Below are 19,417 nucleotides of genomic sequence, written 5' to 3'. Positions count from 1 at the left end.
GGTAATATCTTGGACTAGTTCAGGAAATAGTTTTCCAGGCACTGCTTCTAAAGGCTTTAAAGTTTCAGCTGAGGTTTCCATAGATGTTACAGTTTCTGCAATGATTTGTTCTTCAATTGCTGCAGCTGTAACAGGCACAAATGTTTTTTGAGCCCCAGAGCTTTCAATACTAAAAATGGGTGAGCCAGTATCTGCCAGCTGCACAGCTAAATTCTCTTGCTCCTCTTCGTCTCCCTTTCCACACACAGGCAGTTCTTGAGGACACATGTCGCTCTGTAGAGGGGCCCCATTTACAACTGCCCCTGGGCATTCTGATACTAGGTTAGATGGCACATCTCCTACATCATTCTGCATGGGGGCCTCAGCTGCAACCGCTTCAGTGTGCTCTGATTCCAAGGTAAACACAGAATCTTCTTCCTCTGTCGTCCCAGGTGCCTCAGTTACCCCACTCTGCATTGCATCCCCAATAAAAGCTTCCTGAGTGATTTGCCGCCCATCGGATCCCTGAAGCCGAGCAGTTCGGGTGGGCTTGCACAAAGTAATGTCCATAGCAAAGGCAGTTTGGGGAGGGCCAGTGGATCCAAACCCTCGAGACCCGCGGTCAATCGGGGTCGGTCGGGGCACACATCCCTTGAAAGGTATTAACTGAGCAAGACGTGTACCAGCAGTTATAGTCACAGGGGGACAAAGGGCGCGTACCATTATCCCAATATTCCCCGTATAGTCGGCATCAATAAGGCCAGGCAAAACAAAAATACCTTGTTTCGATGTCGACGAACGGCCAATCAAAAGGGCACTCAGTCCAAATCCTAATGGACCATCGGTGTTGGAAGGAAGAACTTGAACCTCGTCAGTCTCTAAAACTACATCTGTCGCTGTGGCCAAGTCCACTCCGGCACTGCCACGGGTTGCTCCGGTGAGGTGTTCCAGGCAGCCGGGTTGGCGGGTGGAGGCACTTGTGTCGTCGCGCTCCTCCGAGGGGCGCTCCGTGATCCGTTTCCCGGCAGCGGTGTTCCATCCTTCGTGTAACGCGCCCAACAGTCGGCGGCGCGATGTCCAAACTTATCACATCGTGTGCAAGCGCCAGTTGCAGCTTCAGGTGACACATCAGAGGCCCGCTGCCCATTTTGCATAGGGCAGTTCCGCCGGAAATGCCCGGGTTTTCCACAACCAAAACAGGGGCCGGCTGGCCGGGTCGGTCTTCTAGCCCCCCGCTGTCCCCCGAGCAGGGGTTGTAACGCCACGGCCAGTGCAGAGGCCTGTGCCTTAGCATGAATCGCTGCCTTATCCGTCTCCTCAAGCATAGCGGCCCTACCACATGCCTCAATCATTTCCATCAGGGTCGCAGTTTTGGGCAAGGTGGCTAATATACGGCGGCAAGTGGGATTTGCATTCTGGGTGGCAAGATCAAGTCCAACTGCAGTTCTGGCTTCTGGCGTCAGATTGGGAGATCTATCAATAGCCTCTCGAAGGCGATCCAAAAAGGTGGAATACGGTTCCGATGGGCCTTGTGTAATTTTAGCATAGGGAGGGACCGGCTTTCCCATCTGGGGCACCGCTTTAAAGGCAGCCAAAGCTAGTTCCTGTGATTGCTGCAGGATCCGGGGCTCAAGGCGAGCTTGCAAGTGCGGGTTAACAAAGCGACCGGCTCCCAAAAACATATCAGCAGTGGCCAGGCGCCGAGGATCATCATCCGGTAAATCCAAATTGCGGACAAGAGCCAAGTCAACTCTCTTAGCCCAATCATCTTTCCACAACAGTTTCTGTGTAGGTGTAAGAAGCATATCAGCTAGCTTAATCGCATCGTACGGACACATTGCTTGGCCAACAAATACCTGTTCAATGATAGACTGTACATACGGATTATCTAGTCCATAAGCCATGATCGATTTCTGTGCCTCACGGATCAACTTCCAGTCCAAAGGGGCCCACCGTCTATGATTAGGGTGTTGAGGGTCTGGCGTAATCACCGGAAAGGCCTCGGGTGTCAGACCTTCAAGGATGGCTTCTCTTAAAACCCCATGCCAGCGCTGTACCGGATCCGGAGGGTCTCCAGTTGGAGGGTCCCCGGGGCCAGGCGGGGCGGGGGGGCGAGTTGAATGAAAGCACTTGTGAAGATGCGACCGCGATGATCCAGGTGGACAACTTTCCAATTGGTCCAACTTATCACACATATGCTGCAGCTGTCGACCCTGGCGCTCCATCTCCTTATAGAAGGCATCAAACTGAGTAAACTGAGTAAACTTAGTCAAATCGGGATATGGATTCGATGGCACACGTTCCACCCGAGCCTCCTCTGTCCCCCCGCAATCGTGGCACCCCCAGGCCCCGTGGACACGGCATGGCTTTGGAGGGGGTGCATACGGCAAGGCTGTCTCCATAGGCTCGGGCGTATCGGGGGGTAACGGGACCGTAGCAGGATCAATCATGTCGGGGCCGATAGCCACATTGGAGGGTAGTGGGGCCGTAGCAGGGGCAACATCATCCATAGGGTAGGGGTTGGAAGCCAAAGGTATCACCGTGTCCTCACCACCGAAAAACTCTCTGGCTCCAACCGGCAACACAGAAGGCATTCCGGGCGTTGGGCGGCAAAGCTCAGAAAGGGCCGCCTGCACTCCTGCCTCGGCCGCGAGAGTTTCTACTATCTCCTTCGCCTTATTCCATACTGGACTCAGGGAGAAGGCCTCCTTATCGCCCCGAGCCACCGACTTCCAAAGCTCGGAGCCTAGCCGCTCCCAAACAGTTTTATCAAAAATTGTACTTGGTTGAACAGAAAGTCCCCTTCTCCGTCCCCACCGCAGCAGACGGGATAACTTATCAGAGGGGAGCTTCTCTCCCTGCCGCTCCGCGATGCGCATCAAATATTCATGCACCGTCCTTTCTTCCGCTGATACAGCGGTTCCCATGTTAGCTGCTCACCTCTGGGCTGGGGTGTGCCTCCCTTTTCAGACGCCCTGCGGCTTGCCACTCGACACTGAGCTCAGGTGCGCCCCTCTTTTCGGACGCCCTGCGGCTCCTAGCCGCTCGACACTGAACTCAGGTGCGCCCTTCTCTTCGGCCGCCCTGCGGCCGCCGCTCGACACTGAGCTCAGGTGCGCCCCTCTTTTCGGACGCCCTGCGGCTCCTAGCCGCTCGACACTGAGACTCAGGTGCGCCTCCTTTTCTTCTTTTCAGTTCAGGCCACCAACACTGTCCTCATTCAATCACGTCGGGGTCACCATTTGTTGCATCGCAGAGGAGCAGGGACAGAGTCTGACAACCCATGTGATCATAAGCAGAGAGTACTTTATTCCTTTCCAGCATGCTCTTTATACTCTTAAAGCAGGCAAGCAAGCAGTTGCTAATTGGTTAACAAATTTAACACACCCGCAGCTGTAACTTCATAGAACTAGCCAAGGCCAACTTCTCAAAACAAAGCTCAAAGCCTAATTAACCCATCCTAAAAACCTAAACATCTTAGCTTCCCACACTACCAACTGCCAAGCTAGCAAAATATTCTCAACATAATATAATATAAAAATGATAAATAATGGTATGTAGAAATGGTCCACTGTCAATAATGGCGACGAAATTCTGAATTAAACTGTAGGTAGATAGGAAATCCATGCTTCAAGGGTAAATCTTAAAGTCCTTTGTCATGCAGGATTCCCAGTGGAGTCAGTGAGAGCTTGGCTTGAGTAAAACCTGCAGGTTTTAGCCCTAGGGTTGTCATTCAGCCCCTTCTGCCTAGTTAATAGAACACATGGGATGTGAACCATTGTCCAAGACTCTTGCTGAGATCTGAGCTGGAGCAATGGCAGCCTTAACGTGGAGGCGCTCCCTTGTCATTTTTAATATAAATTTAAAATTCTCTGATTTATCGTCTGATTTTTTGGACATTTATTTTAAACATCAATTTTTTTAAAAAGCTAAAAGCCCATCATGGTCCTCTCTGCTAAAATCCCTTCAAATGTTGCTTGCAGGTATCTCTGCTTTAGTGGATGTCATGGGACTTCAAGAATGTTTAGAGGGATGTTGAAGTCCCTGGCATTTTAGCACAGCCTCAGGCATTTTTACACGTCCTCATCTCCACAGACACCAAGAGGAGACTATGCCCTGGTGTTCACACACAACAACACTTTCACTGCATGATGAAATAGTTGGGGGGGTTAATCATGATCTGCACTTCCGTAGCATTTTGCTTCCCGAGGCCCTCCGAGAACATTCAGAAACACTAGTTAAGCTTCACAACACCCTATATAAATAATGTTATCCCCATTTCACAGACAGAGAAACTCAGGCACTGAAAAGTGAGTGATTTACTCAAGTGTCAGTAGCAGAGCCATGAATAGTAGTGAACAGGAGTTCTGATTCCTAGTTCCCTGCTCTGATCATTGTAGAAAACAATCTCATCTGCTAAATGTTCTACACTTTATTATTGCCAATGAACATTTGTTGGACTCTCCTGTGGAGCATCTCAGTGGCGCAATAAATAGAGAACAGTATGGAAATTATTCATCCAAAAGGAAGAGAAGGATGTGACCTAGGAGTAGACAGTACATCCTGGGTTTCAAAGCTTAAACTTGAAGACAGAATTGGCCAGTGGGGTTGTTCTGTTAAGGGCATAACCTACTTTCTACTTGCCTACTTGTTATTGGGTAAATAGCAGCTTGGGGTGTAAAATTCTGCCTTTGCTTTAACCCCCTTAATTCCAAGCCCTTCTGCTCAATGTTTCTCTGCCATTCCTAGCTTTTTTGAGTATTTACACTCTAAACTCCTCAGGGATAGGATCTGCCAATAGAGCAGGTCAGAAAATGGCATGTACACCTTATACATGGTAGATTGTAGGCCTGCTACTAGCAGGTCAGGCTTCTGTACCAGGTAGGGATTGGCTACAGAGCTTTCTTCCCAGAGAGATACACCAGAGATGTGTACACCATAAGATCCTGTAATGACAGGAATGGCTGTTGTGAGCTTAAGTGTATTACACATGACACCACCTAATGGCTGGACAGTACAGTATGGTTTAGCACTCCATGACATCTCCCCTTTTAAGTTTTACATTCCTACCATTTACAAAACATACATTTTAAAGTTCAGTACTGTTAAGTCTCCTAAGTGTCTCTGAGTTGTACTGGTTTTCTAATTACATGACCCAAACGTGTAACAACTTGGTCATCTGGCTGCCTATTAGTTGCAATGACTGGCTGTGGCTGGCTTGGAATCAGTAGAGTAGCTATTGGGGGGAGCGGGGCAGCGGCCGCTCCCCCACTGAGCACAGGTAGCGCCTTTTCAATTTCTTGGTGCCTTTTTAATTTTTACTCACCCGGAGGGAACAGAGGGAGCGGGACCTTCTCTTGCTCTGTGGGTCTTTGGTGGCATTTTGGCAGTGGGTCCTTCAGTGCCACCGAAGACACCTGAAGCGAGTGAAGGGCTTGCCGCCAAAGACCTGGAGCGCCGCCAGATGAGTAAAAGCGCCGCAGCGGGTGGTGCCTTTTTTTGGATCACTCCCCCTGTTCCCTCCACCTAGCTACGCCACTGCTTGGAATCCTTGAGGAGTCTTCTTGTTCTGCATCCACCATCTGTAGAGTTTGTGCTGTTGGTTGTTCTTTCTGGAGGAACAAACTGTAGATGTCAACGGTTTCTGTTGAACTTTCCACTGTTGGTCTCAAGCACATATGATATGGACGCTGAATTCTTTTTCTTTACAACAGCTGGGGTAGTCTATCCTTTTTCTCCATCCATTTGACACAAACACGGTCAGCAGGTTCTAGACCCAGACTCTAATTGAGTGGCATCTGTTGTAAAAGTATTCTTTTAGCTTTATCTGATTTGGCTACTCTCTTCTTGTCTGGTCACTTTGAAGATAGGTTCTTTTCCAAAGGTGGAACAGTAGTTTTGAGTGGTATTCCCATCAGGAGTTGTGCTGGGCTATATCCAGTAGCTACTATTGGTGCTGATCGGTAACTCAGAAGAGCAAGCAATATATCTTCGTGTTGTAGGATTTTCTTGGCTGTCTATACAGCTCTCTTAGCCTCTCCATTCACTTGTGGGGAATGTGGGCTGTTTAGTAATATAATCAAAATCATATTTCATTTGAAATTATTTAAATTCTACAGCAGTGAATTGGAGTCCATTGTCCATCACTAGTTTTTCTGGAATACTAAAGTGAGAGACAGTGCACTTCAGTTTCTCAATAACCTGGAAAAATACTCTGCAACAACCAGGTAACCAGCGGGCCGTAATGTAACTTAGAACTCTTTGAAGTTGTGTGTCTGTTGAGGTTGCTTTTTGTAGCTGATGTAGTTTCTTTTCTGACATCGGTCTGTATGCATTTGTAGCATCCACATACACCTTTACATCATCTTCGAGCTCACAGGTAGCTGAGTGAGATACTGGACTCCATGGTAGAGCATCTGCTGCTACCAGATTTTTCCCAGGAACATAATTAGCAACTGGGTTAAATTGCGTTAACCTGATCAAAAGATGTTGGCTTGAGCCAGGTCTTTTCCACTGAAGAGGGTTACAAGAGGTTTATGGTCTGTTATCAGTGCAAAAGAATCCAGCCCACACAGATATCTGTAAAAGTTCTCACATGCCCGTAGTCTTGCCAGGCACTCCTTTTCACTCACTGTGTACATTTTTCTGCTTCTGTGAGTGTTCAGAGCAAAATTTAACTTCCACTCAGATCCACATTGTTCCCACAATATACCACCTAGGCCAGAGCTGCTTGCATCTGTACTCATCCTTGTGGACTTGTTGATATCACAGTATTTGAGAACTGCAGCTCTTGAGATAATTTCTTTTACCTTTTTTGATGTCAATTTTTTCATTTAGCACCCATGCTCATGATGTGTTGGAGTTTAAAAGTTCATTTTGTTGTCTTTGTTGCTGTAGAAAGGTCTTGTTGGTATTGTCTGAGGTAATTTGCTACGCTAGGCCACGTCTCAGTTCTGGTACATATGTTGATGCATTCAATTCTTGAATCGCTTTGTTTTTTGTCCGTCCCAAAAACTCAATTTAGGGTAGGCAGAAAACTCCCTTTTCCTTGTTTAGCTTCAGTCCAGACTGATTGAACTCCTGAGGGATGGGACCTGCCAAAAGAGCAGATCAGAAAAATGTTTTTTTTCTGCCTGCAGAAGATGTCCATTTTTATTGTGGTTGAAAAACAGATATCCTGAAAAATTAGAATATTTCACTTGTGGCCAAAAACTGATGAAAACTGAAAACAATTAAGCCAAAAACTGGGGGCAGGAGAGAGGAATAATTTTTTGTCAAAAGTTTTCAGTTATCCAACATAAACATAAAAAAAATTTGAGGAAAACTGACCTTTTTCATGATAAATTACATTTAGTTGAAGCCCCCTCAAACAAAGTTTCAATAGAAAATTTTCAACCAACCCTAACTGATAATTTTGTCAGTAAAATGCCGTGTGCAGCTAAATCACTTCCTGAACTATCCTAAACAACTCATCCCCTTTCTCTGTGCTAACTATCACATATATGACACAGCCTTCCGCAGTCTTTGAGGCAAACCTTCCAATTAAGTCATGAAAGGTCTTGGGCCAAATTCAAGGGAGTCAGTAAACATGCAGAGTTTACAGACAGGCTGGATTTGGCTCTACAGCTTAATTTGGTGCATAACTATAACTTAACTGAGCCTGTAACAATAGTCTTATGGATACCTCTACAAGAAATTTTAAAAAACCAACAGAACATTTTATTATTTATTTCTAGTCATAATATGTAACTTGTTCCTGGATGCATTTTGACTCCCTCACATTACATACAAAAAGCAGAGCTAGAGTTTAATGGCTGAGGACCTGACCCCACTGGGTTCCATCTGAACTAAGGAACTATACTTAAACTGGGTTTAGATACATGAAAAGAACCAAGTGTAGCTGATGTGGTCTGGTGGTCACATCTGGGCTGGTGTCCACAAGTCAAGGATGGCTGCAAAGTGGTAGTCAGTGAGCAGGGATTGGGATAATCCTCTGCTAGAGCCAGCATTGATCAACAAGGGTCAGAGTCATGGTATGGGCAGAGAGTGGAGATCAGAGACAGCTACTAGGCTGGAATCAGGAGGCCAGAGTCAGGATGGGGACAAAGACTAGAGATTAGAAAACAAGATGAGGTTTGGAGTCACAGCAGGCTAGAAGTCTTTGTGATTCCCAGACAACTTCCTTGGTCACCCTTCAGGGTTAAATAGTGTGCTTGGCCAATCAGAAGGCCACAGGCTGCTGTCACTCTGGACTCTTCGGGCAGTACTTCCTGTGGTGTCTGATCTCCACAGTGCCCCCATTGGGCTCGCCTCTCCCAGGCTCTGCAGCTCTGGGTTCTAGACTCATATATGAGTGAACTGGTCTAGAAAAGTGTTTTTCAAACCAGGGGTTGTGACCCAGTACTGGGTCGTGTTACCAGATCTGCCCATTACTTTGGGGTATGCTCATTTATTCGAGTTACTTTTTCGGGGTGGGGGTTGGGTTTCTGTAATTCTATCAATGTACTGCTTGTGTCACGTGCGTTTTCATATGGAGCTGTACTTCTTCCTTATGCAAGTTCCTTCCCAATGGAGCTATCCTGCAGGACTTAGGTTCCCTAGGGCTGGGTTCCTCCAGCCCCAGAACCAGATGCACACACACACGCGCACACACACGCACACACCAGAGCAAGTCTGAGCGGACCGGGTCAATCAGCACTTTCAAGCTGACCCCTTATCTGTCCCTGGACTCGATAGGCTGGATGAAGCAGCACTTTCAAGCTGTCCCCCTTTATGTGCCCGTGGGCTCAATGGACTAGGTTAAGCAGCACTTTCAAGCTGCCACCCTTATGTGTCCCAGATGCAGCATGTCCCTATCTCCACTCTCACATCACAATTGTACTGGTAAAAACCTACTCGATGAGCAAACCCCACAGTATTTTGGGCGCTGCAAGGATCTTTAGCTTAGGTGAAAGAAGCATTTCTGTAGAGCAGTGGTCCCCAACCTTTTCTGGGTGGCGGGTGCCAGACGACGAGCCACCGAGGACCGTGGCCGTCGGACAAGCATCCGCCGAAATGCCGCCGAGAAGCGGCAACGTCAAGAGGTGTCGCTGCCGAAATGCTGCCGATAATCAGCGGCATTTTGGCAGCGTCGCCTCTTGGTGACACCGCTTTTCGGCGGCATTTCGGCAGCAATGCCTCTTGATGACACTGCTTTTCAGTGGCATTTCAGTGGATGCTTGTCCACCAGCCAGTATGCGGGCGCACATAGATGCCTCGGTGGGCGCCATGGCGCCCGCAGGCACCGCACTGGGGACCACTGCTGTAGAGTGAATGGGGGAAGGTAAAAACACAGAAGAGTGAAGTTCAGCAAGAGAGAGAGAAGCAACCAGCTTAACCATAAAAGTTATTTATTGAATAATAGTGATAACTACACAAGGAGAGCCTAAACCAACATAGCATACATTATTAAAGGTTAATACCTAAGGTAGAAAGGAAAACAGAGAGAGAGACAGAAGGGGGCTCTCACCCACTCCATGAGGCTTGAACTGGTCGCAGTTCCCAGGTGATGGTGGTAGCTCAGGGTCCTGAGTGCTGGAGACAGGAAGAGCCCCCAGCACAGTCAGTCAGGAGAAGATGGAGTCCCAGTGGAACTGATGCATAGTTTGGATCTAAGTGTCAGAACACTGACTGGAGGGTGAGTAGGGATTTTTGTAGAGAAAATACAATGGTTCAAGGCAGAACACTAGATTTGTTTATGGGTAAACTGATGACTCAAAGGTTTTCTTTAGGCTAGACAATAGGAGCTGATCACTCTTGACTATGGGTGTTGTTTTCTTCCAGGGAGCTCACAATGCAACTAGGCTGCTTCAGTATTTTGGATATCAAGGATTCATTACTAGAATTAGTCTGATAACTGCAGAGCTGGGTGTGGGCAGGAGTGGGTTCATTAGCATCTGGAGCAGAGATTCCCATGATGCAGTGCTTCCCTGCTTTTTCTGGTCCCAGAGTTCAGTGCGGTTCTCTGTTCTCCATTCTGTATGCAAATTGAGATGTCTCCCTGTCCCATCTTTCATGGAGATGAGGCTAGGGGAGTTGTCTCTGTTCTTCATTCTGTATGCTAATGGAGATGTCTTAATTTTGTCACCCTTGTCAGAAGGGGTCTAGGTGTGTCTCCCATCTGCCCTTCACTGCTCTCTGCAAGTCTTTTCTCTGATGGGTTTTGGTTTAAGCAGAGGCTGGTGTGTGTGGTGGAGTATCTTTCATGAGTCAGACAGGCTGGATACTGTGCTCTGGTTCCCCAAGAACACAGCTGACTGGTATCATAAAGCACTGGGTTGCCTTGCTCTGGTCAGCACCGCTGACCTGGACGTTAAAAGCCCCGTTGGCGGTGCTGCCCAGTTAAGGCAGGCTATTGCCTACCTTTTCTGACACCACGCTGTGCCCCGGAAGTGGCCAGCAGCGGGTCTGGCTTCTAGGCAGGGAGGCCATGGGGCTCCACGTGCTGCTCCCACCCCGAGAACTGGCTCCGCACTCCCAATGGCCGGTGTCTGGGAGGGCGGTGCCTGGAGGTGTGAGTCTCGTGCCTCTGCCTAGGAGCCGGACCTGCTGCTGGTCGCTTCCAGGGCACAGTGCAATCTGCGGTGTACCCGGTTGCGCCGTTGACCGGGAACTGCTGGCGGTAAGTCCATGCCCCAATCCCCTGCACCAGCCTTGAGCCCCGCCCCCCAACATGGAACCTCTTCCTGCACCCCACATCCCCAGCCCCATCCCACCCCAGAGCCTGCACCCCCAGCCCAGAGCCCTGATCCCCTCCTCACCCTAACCCCCTGCCCCAGCCCAGAGCCCTCTCCCACACCCTGAACCCCTCATTCCCTGCCCCACCCCACACCCCAAACCTCTGCCTCACCCCTGAGCCCCTCCCACACCCCAAACCCCGCATCCCCAGCTCCCTTGGGTTGTGGGCATTAACAATTTTCTTCAACTGGGTCCCCAGGAAAAAAGTCTGAAAACTACCGTTCTAAACTCATCTTTACAACATGATTCAGTCTAAATTGGTTCCTAACACGGGCCCCCAATTCTGCAAATAAAAGTAGTCTCATTAACCGTTGCTTGGCCAGGAAGTAGAAAGCCTCGTCTACACTAGGGCTGTTTGCCCCAATAAATAAATCCCACCATTGCTAACAGCAGAAAGAAAAGGAAAATATGAATCAGGAAAATGCTTAAAACTATTCAGGGAGAATAAACCAGTAATTTAAGAATGCCCTGACTACCCCATTTCCAAAGCAAGCACTTTTCACATGCTTATTATAAAACAAAGAAGGGAACCCAAAGACAGTGGCTTACTTGCAATTACTAGTTGCTCTCTCCCTCTGCATATTGAAGAAGCTGCAGCCAAATTGAAAAGTAATTGTCCCTTTTTTCAATAAGCAGCTTTTTTTTCTAACATTTATGCTATTTATACTTCTCCATTTATCGTAAAACTACTACTCTTTCCCAAAGCAAAGTAATCACTAAACGCTGTGAGATCCTTTTATAGTCCAGGCACTTCAGGCCAGACTCATTGCGGAAAGCCCTAACCCCACTAAAGACAGTGAAAAAGATCCTGTTGATTTCAACAGAGCCAGGATACCACCAGTAGTTGCACTAGGGCTCCTTTGTATTAGCCAGGCTGGGGAAAAGGCAGGTAGGACAGACATAATCTCTACCCCCAGCGAATAACTTCGGCACAAAGGGCCTGCATGCCAGGTGCAGTGCTGGTCTTCATGCCTCTCCGGAATAGCCTTTTGCTTCCCCCAGGGCAGGTGGTGTTCTCGATGGAGGTAGGCTAGAAGGAGCAGGGCTAGGGTGCAAACTTGTCCTGGTGATTGTGTCCCCTAGCAATGTCCCATAGGGACTTTGTAACAGGACACAAGTTAAGGCTGTGCAAACCATAGTCAGCCCCACGGATCACACCAGCTGTCTGTAACCTCTGAACAGGGGAGGCAGAGGAATGTGTCTGGCTCTTCATTCTCCTGTGGGTCACCCCTCCTGCCCCGCAGGCTCCCCAGTGGATGTGCTAATAGTTCGTGTTTCATAACCACTTTGATTTGGACTGATACCATGTGAAAGAACAACAGCGATAGAGTTTTCTCTTTATCCCTGACTACTTTAGGTATGAAGAGGAATTTTCCCAGCGACTGAAATTGCAGGACCAGGTACTGCAACTCAAACATCAGCTGGAGCATCAAAAAGAAAATTGTTTACAGGTGAGGCTAATAATACTGCTCCTAAACTGTGCTTTTGAAGCCTATTCAGTGTCTCCTAATCAGACTGCTAAAACTTAAGAACATAAGAACATAAGAAAGGCCGTACCGGGTCAGACCAAAGGTCCATCTAGCCCAGTATCTGTCTACTGACAGTGGCCAATGCCAGGTGCCCCTGAGGGAGTGAACCTAACAGGCAATGATCAAGTGATCTCTCTCCTGCCATCCATCTCCATCCTCTGACGAACAGAGGCTAGGGACACTTCTGCAGAATTGTCCTTCCTCCAGCAATGGATTAACATGGGTTGTTCTTTATTAGAGCAAACTTGGGAAGCTGGTGTCTATGAATGTTTATAGGGCCAGGTCTCCATAATTCCAAAGGTGAAGGAAGTACCACTGCCCAAAAACTTGTTTGCATATAGAGCCAGCTTCAGGATTTCCCCACCAACCCTCCCATGTGGGTCAGCTGGATCTCTGCATTACTGAAAGCCCCAGCAAGTAGTGGTTTGTGCTCTTTAGTGCCTTCTTCCTTGTCTACCACAGTGGCCTAACTATGCTGATGTCCATACCATCTCTATGTGTATATTTTCTTTTCAACTTCTTGCTTTGGCCAGGAAGGATGGTCTTTGGTTAGAGTCAGAAACCCAGATCATATTCTTGGCTGTGTCTCAATTTTCTTGGCCCTGATTCTTCACTACCTCACACCTTGTGTGGTCATTTCTAGGAGAGCAAAGTTGGGCATAAAATGCTGCCATTGGTTTAAGTGACTGGAGAACAGGGTGACCAGATGTCCTGATTTTATAGGTACCGTCCCAATTTTTGGGTCTTTTTCTTATATGGGCTCCTATTACCTCCCACCCCCGTCCTGATTTTTCACATTTGCTGTCTGGTCACCCTAGGGGAGAATTCGACTGTGGTAGTGTTTTGCTCTCCCTCTGCTGCCAGGTAGATGATTACACCAAGTGAAAAGGGAATCAAGTCCTCTTGTGAAGCTAGGCAAATCATTTCCTGTTGTGCTGAAATGAGTTGCTGTGAGGAAATAGAGGATTGGAATCCCCATTCTAATGCATTGACTTTCCTCCCAGTACTCCAGCACACTGATTTAATGAGCCTAAAACCTTGTCCACACTTTTCACTAGCCGCAGTTCCTTGTCTATGGCAAGTATTTGGTGTAGTGCAGTGGTGCTGACTCATTAGTGCAGATGAAAACAAACTGGAGCCGGTGCTGATTGAGCTTGAACAGGTGCAAACCTTGATTAGCTCAACTGGTGCAAACCCCTACACTGAATATGCTTAAGAGGTCACTATAGGGACTGTTGGCTGCCAGAGGAGGAATTGGGCCTATTCTGTGGTACAGTGATGAGGCCCTTGGGTTGTTTGTGTTACTGTGCAGAAAGGAAAGCCAATGCATTACAATGGAGAGTTCATAGAATATCAGGGTTAGAAGGGACCTCAGGAGGTCATCTAGTCCAACCCCCTGCTCAAAGCAGGACCAATTCCCAACTAAATCATCCCAGCTAGGGCTTTGTCAAGCCTGACCTTAAAAACCTCTAAGGAAGGAGATTCCACCACCTCCCTAGGTAACCCATTCCAGTGCTTCACCACCCTCCTAGTGAAAGTTTTTCCTAATATCCAACCTAAACCTCCCCCACTGCAACTTGAGACCATTACTCATTGTTCTGTCATCTGGTACCACTGAGAACAATCTAGATCCATCCTTTTTGGAACCCCCTTTCAGGTAGTTGAAAGCAGCTATCAAATCCCCCCTCATTCTTCTCTTCTGCAGACTAAATCCCAGTTCCCTCAGCCTCTCCTCATAAGTCATGTGCTCCAGCCCCCTAATCATTTTTGTTGCCCTCTGCTGGACTCTTTTCAATTTTTCCTCAGTAGCCTCTTCATAAGGGTGTTGGGAAGTTTAATTTATTAATGTCTGCAAAGTGATTTAAAATTCTGGGAGTAAAGTGGTTAGCACAGAGTTAACTGGCTTCCCTTGGGTATTATAGAATGGAGCCATGCTCTACAGCTCCATTACATCATATGTAGTGAGTGGGAATTTGTGCCCTTCTGCCTCTCTTGTGATGCAGTTAAATAAAGCAGTAACTTCCCAGCCTGCAGTCCTGTGAGTAGACATTTTTGTTTCACCGAGTGGCTCTTTACAAAAAGCAGAGCTGGCATTACAGAGTAAAGTATTATTATTACCTTATGCTATGGTGGTTTTGAGACTAGAATATTTTTTAACCCTGGACTACCTTGTTATATACTAATTTACTCTTAGTTAGATCTGCTGCATTTAAGGGTCTGTCAACACTTACGTTATTAAATTTTGTTAAATCTCTTTTCCCCCCTTGAGAGTATGTTGGAACAGAAGTAGTCAGCCCAGCTGGAAATAGTTCTACCTGAACTAGGCTTGTTTACTTATGGAGCTGCATGGGTATTTTTTTTAAAAAAAGAAATTGTTGGCACAGTGAGATGACTATTATTTCTGTTGTGGAAGATTGAGGTACTGCAGCCAAGGCCTGAGGACTGTGTAATGTCAGCTGAGACAGGCAGTAAGTGGGAATGGCCAGAGAAGTGGAGAAGATAAATGACATCTCTTTGGAGTGGTGTGGTTTGTTTTTTTTTAAACAAAACATAGATTAGCCAATAGGGGCTGATTAGCTGAAGCCAAAAGGAGGTAGAGGTGAGGCCCATAAAATGCCAGCAGCTGGAAAAGGCAATTCATGTCACACATCCTGAGCAAAAAAATGTGGGTCTTATTAGGGGTAAGCAGTCAAAGTTTAAGGCTAGAAGGGACCAAGAGATTATCCAGTCTGACCTCCTGTGTATCCCAGGCCACTAAACCCCACCGAGTTACTCCTGTATTAAAATCAATAACCTGGATTAGACTAAAGTATTACAGCTTTCAGAAGACTAAACTATTGTGTGTCACAGACTCAGTCAGCGAACAGAAAGGACCAAGAAGTACCAGTGCCTGTGGCCTCTGCAGTGGCAGGGAACTGATTTGGTGAGAGAGACCCAGCTGATTCATTAGTGTGCCTCTCCTGGCGGCTGGTGTCTGGGTTTGCTATTTTTTGTTGTTGTTGGTTTTTTTTGTTTAACTGAAGTATTAATTTTCTGTTTCCAGCTTGTTTGTTATACTAAATAAACAATAAAAGGGCAGCCCCATAGCTTTTTCTGGCTGGTCGGCATCAAGGGGGCAAGCAACATCTTTCCCCACCCATGGAGATAAGAAAACACATGAATTAGTATATGTGTTGGGAGTAATCCTTTGCTCAGACAAGGAGCAGCAGTAAGAAGTCCTTTATGTAACTCAGCAACCACCTTGCTGATCTAGACCAGTGTTTCTCAAATGCGGCCACAGCCTCCTGGACAGTGAAGGTGGGGGGGGAGCGCAAAGCAGTGGCCCCTCCCCAGGGCCATCAGCACGGGTTGGGCTCTAGAGAAGCAGGCAGCTATTGTGAGTTCCCCACCTTCCAGAGGGCGGTGGGGCTCAGGCTTCTGGCTTCAGCCTTGGGGTGGCAGGCAGAGGGCTCCATTCCCTAGCTGCAGGGTTTCAGAGTTTGGATGCAGGACCATGGGCTCTGGCCCTGGGCCCCAGTCACATGGCAGTGGGTGCTGGCCTTAGGCTTACCACCCACCATCGCTCCTGTTCCCCGCTGTGTCCTCTGACCCCAGGCTTCAGCCATGTGGCTGCAGAGCTCTGGCCTCAGGTTCACCAACACCCCCTCACCTGTGGCCCCCACTGTCTCCCCTGGCCCCTCCCCCTCCCCCCCATTGCATCTGGCTCCCACTGCTTCCCTACCCACCTCCCCATCCAGGGCTTAATTTGTTTCCCAGCTTGCCAGGGCTGAGTAAGTCTGTTGTGAAAAGTGATATTTGTGTGTTTGTTAATATTTTTCGCAGCTTCCCAGCTAGCTTAGCAAATCTGCTACTGTGAAAAATGATATTAAAAAAAATTCAAATACCACTTTTCACAGCAAGTCTTAAAAAAAAAAGCAATCAAAAAGCAAAAGAAATAATTAAAAAAAAAGACAAGAACATGCCAAGCACATTATCTATTTCTATTCTGTTTAGTTCCAGTAAATACAGCTCTTGTGCTTCTTTGAGCATTAAGGTGATGGCCCAGTTAGCATGGTTGGCACATTCCGTCTTTCCACAGGGAGCATGGCCATTCAGGTGCATGACACTGGTTGAGCCCTGGTTCTCCTTTGTATCATCTATTCTAATGCATGCAAAAACAACCACCCCCCAAAAAAAAATTAAAAAAAGAAAGAAAAGACCAAAAATAAACATCCTCCATGGTGTTCTCTCTGACTCATTCTGTCTGTAGTAAGATAGGTGTTTCTCCATGGATGGCTAGATTTTGCCCTTTGATATTCTGAAGGTGCAATTTGGACCCAAGGAAGTATTCAGAGTGGTGGTGAGATGAGGGTGGATCACTGAGTGAGATTTTAAAATGGAAATGAAAGGGTGGAATTGTCCAGTTATCTGTCAGCCGAAATAACTTTTCAGCCCTGGGGACCATTTGGAGATCAGCTTTGATTCAGGCATCCAAAACATGGTTGATTTAGACAAGCCAGCGGACATATTCGAGGAACAAGCATAAGCCACACATACCCAGTGATAGAAGGGTATCACAGAAAACTATTGCCCTTGAGGTTGAACAGTGGCTGACAGTGGGGATTAGATGCATTGGCCTTGGGCATTGTTGCCGAATAGAGGGAAATTTAGAATTTAAGGAGCAACAGGTCTCATCTTAGCTTAGGGTATGTCTACACTACAGGATTATTCAGATTTTACAGAAACCAGTTTTTTAAAACAGATTGTATAAAGTCGAGTGCACGCGGCCACACTAAGCACAGTAATTCGGCGGTGTGCGTCCATGGTCCGAGACTAGCGTCGATTTCCGGAGCGTTGCACTGTGGGTAGCTATCTCATAGCTATCCCATAGTTCCCGCAGTCTCCCCCACCCATTGGAATTCTGGGTTGAGATCCCAATGCCTGATGGGGCAAAAAACATTATCGCTGGTGCTTCTGGGTACAGCCTCACCCCTCCCTCCGTGAAAGCAGCGGCAGACAACCATTTCATGCCTTTTTTCCTGGGTGAACTGTGCAGACGCCATACCATGGCAAGCATGGACCCTGGTGAGCTCAAGGCAGTAATCATGGACGTTTTAAAGACCTTGCGCATTCTCGTGCAGTCTATGCTGAACTGGGACCTGCAAAGCCAGGCGAGGAGGAGGCGGCTACGGCAGAGCGGCGACGAGAGTAATGAGGACATGGACACAGAATTCTCTCAAACTGCAACCCCTGTGCTTTGGAGATCCTGCTAGTAATTGTTATATCCTTGGGGCAGCCGGTGTAGGAAGCAATCACTTGAGGCCAGAGAGCAGGCAGCTAACCAAAACCTCCATTTATTTACATGTATACAGAGAGCTCCTCAGCCGGTTGAAACCGGTTGAGCTAACCCATAATAATCTAACTCAGTTGCCATAGCAACAAAACCATGACAACCAAATACACAACATATTCCTCCCCCCCTAATAAGAACATCCCCTAAATAAAACACACACTAGACTAGAGAAGGAGGGTAGACTGCCTCCATTCCCGGCTAAACCCTGGGGATTATTTTGCCCCATAACCGTGGGTTCGCCCTAGCTAAAGATCCAGCCGATGAGGAGGCCTTCTGTCTCTAGGTGGATTACGGCGAACTACTGGTGTTATTGCACCCGAAAGCACTAGGGGCTCAGGGTCCGCAGCACGAACAGGTGAGGAGGTGGTATCAGCTCGTGCTGGGCAAAGGGGTATCTCAGCCGCCGGCAGTAATGGAGGAGAACAGTCAGAAACAGGTGACTCGTGATTCGATCCCTCACCAGAAGAGGTGAAGTCAGACCCCTCAACTGCAGATGGGTCCTGAGGACTGGCATGACCTGGCAACAGCTGATCTACATGTCGCCGCCAGGTAAGATTCTCTGCAGTCCGGACTGTGTAGGAAACAGGTCCTGTTTGAGTGATGACTGTGGCCGGAACCCATTTAGCTCTGGAAGTATAATTCCGAGCCAAAACTGGCTGTCCCGGGCTAAAGGTTCGGTCTTTTGCTCTGGGTGCCCGTCTGATGACTTGATATTGCTGCTGATGTTGCACAATTTGTCGGGGTTCAGAAGGTTTCAGCAGATCAAAGCAAGTGCGCAGCTGTCGTCCCATCATTAGAAAGGCTGGAGATGCGTGGGTCGTAGCATGAGGTGTGTTTCTGTAGGAAAGTAAAAAGGTATCCAGACGCTTTTGAATGGAGTGTTGTCCCCTTGCTGATTTCAAAGCGTTTTTCATTGTCTGCACAAATCTTTCAGCTAATCCGTTGGTGGACGGATGATATGGTGCTGACGTGATGTGGTGTATCCCATTTGCTTTCATAAAATTTTGAAACTCCTGAGAAACGAACTGCGGTCCGTTGTCGCTCACAAGTTGTTCTGGCAGACCAAAACGACTAAAGAGTCCTCGTAGTTTTTGGATAGTACTCGCTGCAGAAGTGGACTGCATTATAGAGACTTCTGGCCATTTAGAATGGGCATCTATTGCCACCAAGAACATGCTTCCTTCAAGGGGGCCAGCAAAGTCAACGTGAATACGTTGCCACGGGTTTTCAGGCCAGTCCCATGGGTGTAGGGGTGCCCACTGGGGTGCATTCCTCACACCCTGACATGACATACAAGCTTTTGCCTTCTCTTCAATAGCGCTGTCCAGTCCAGGCCACCAAAAATAGCTTCGTGCAATTTCCTTCATGCGCACTATTCCACAGTGACCGGAATGTAGCTGTTCTAACATCTGTGATCTCAGTGGTGGTGGAATAATGACACGTCTCACCCACAACAAACAACCAGATTGGACCGATAACTCCGTCCGCTTGGACATGTAGGGAACAAGGTCGGATGAGACCGGAGAGGTTTGTCGAGATGTTCCATGCATCACCAGGTCCATAACGTGGGACAATACTGGGTCAACGCAAGTTGCCTTCTTTATCTGAGTAGCAGTGATGGGTGTATTCTCTACCTGTTCAAAGTAGAAGATTTCCTTGTGGGCACTATCTTGGTGTTTGACCGGCAAAGGCAACCTTGAGAGGGCATCTGCATTGCCGTGTAGAGTGGATTTCCGATATTTGATTTCATATGTGTGTGCTGAAAGTAACAATGCCCAACGTTGCATACGACTAGCAGCTA

General features: G+C 47.6%; 1 protein-coding gene across 3 annotated transcripts in view; it reads left to right on the top strand.

Annotated features, from left to right (window-relative positions):
* Positions 1-19,417, top strand: part of LMNTD1 (lamin tail domain containing 1) — a 295,944-nt gene that overhangs the window by 27,367 nt on the left and 249,160 nt on the right. For all 3 annotated transcript variants that reach the window (XM_044998334.1, XM_044998324.1, XM_044998344.1), the window contains exon 4: positions 12,113-12,206. In XM_044998334.1, the coding sequence (XP_044854269.1) occupies positions 12,113-12,206 (94 nt within the window). The remainder of the gene's footprint in view (positions 1-12,112; positions 12,207-19,417) is intronic.

The sequence above is a fragment of the Mauremys mutica genome, chromosome 1 (assembly GCF_020497125.1).
Source record: "Mauremys mutica isolate MM-2020 ecotype Southern chromosome 1, ASM2049712v1, whole genome shotgun sequence".
In the NCBI taxonomy this organism is placed as follows: domain Eukaryota; kingdom Metazoa; phylum Chordata; order Testudines; family Geoemydidae; genus Mauremys; species Mauremys mutica.
The sequence above is the reverse complement of the archived record's forward strand: the minus strand, read 5'-3'. Positions and strand labels throughout refer to the sequence as shown.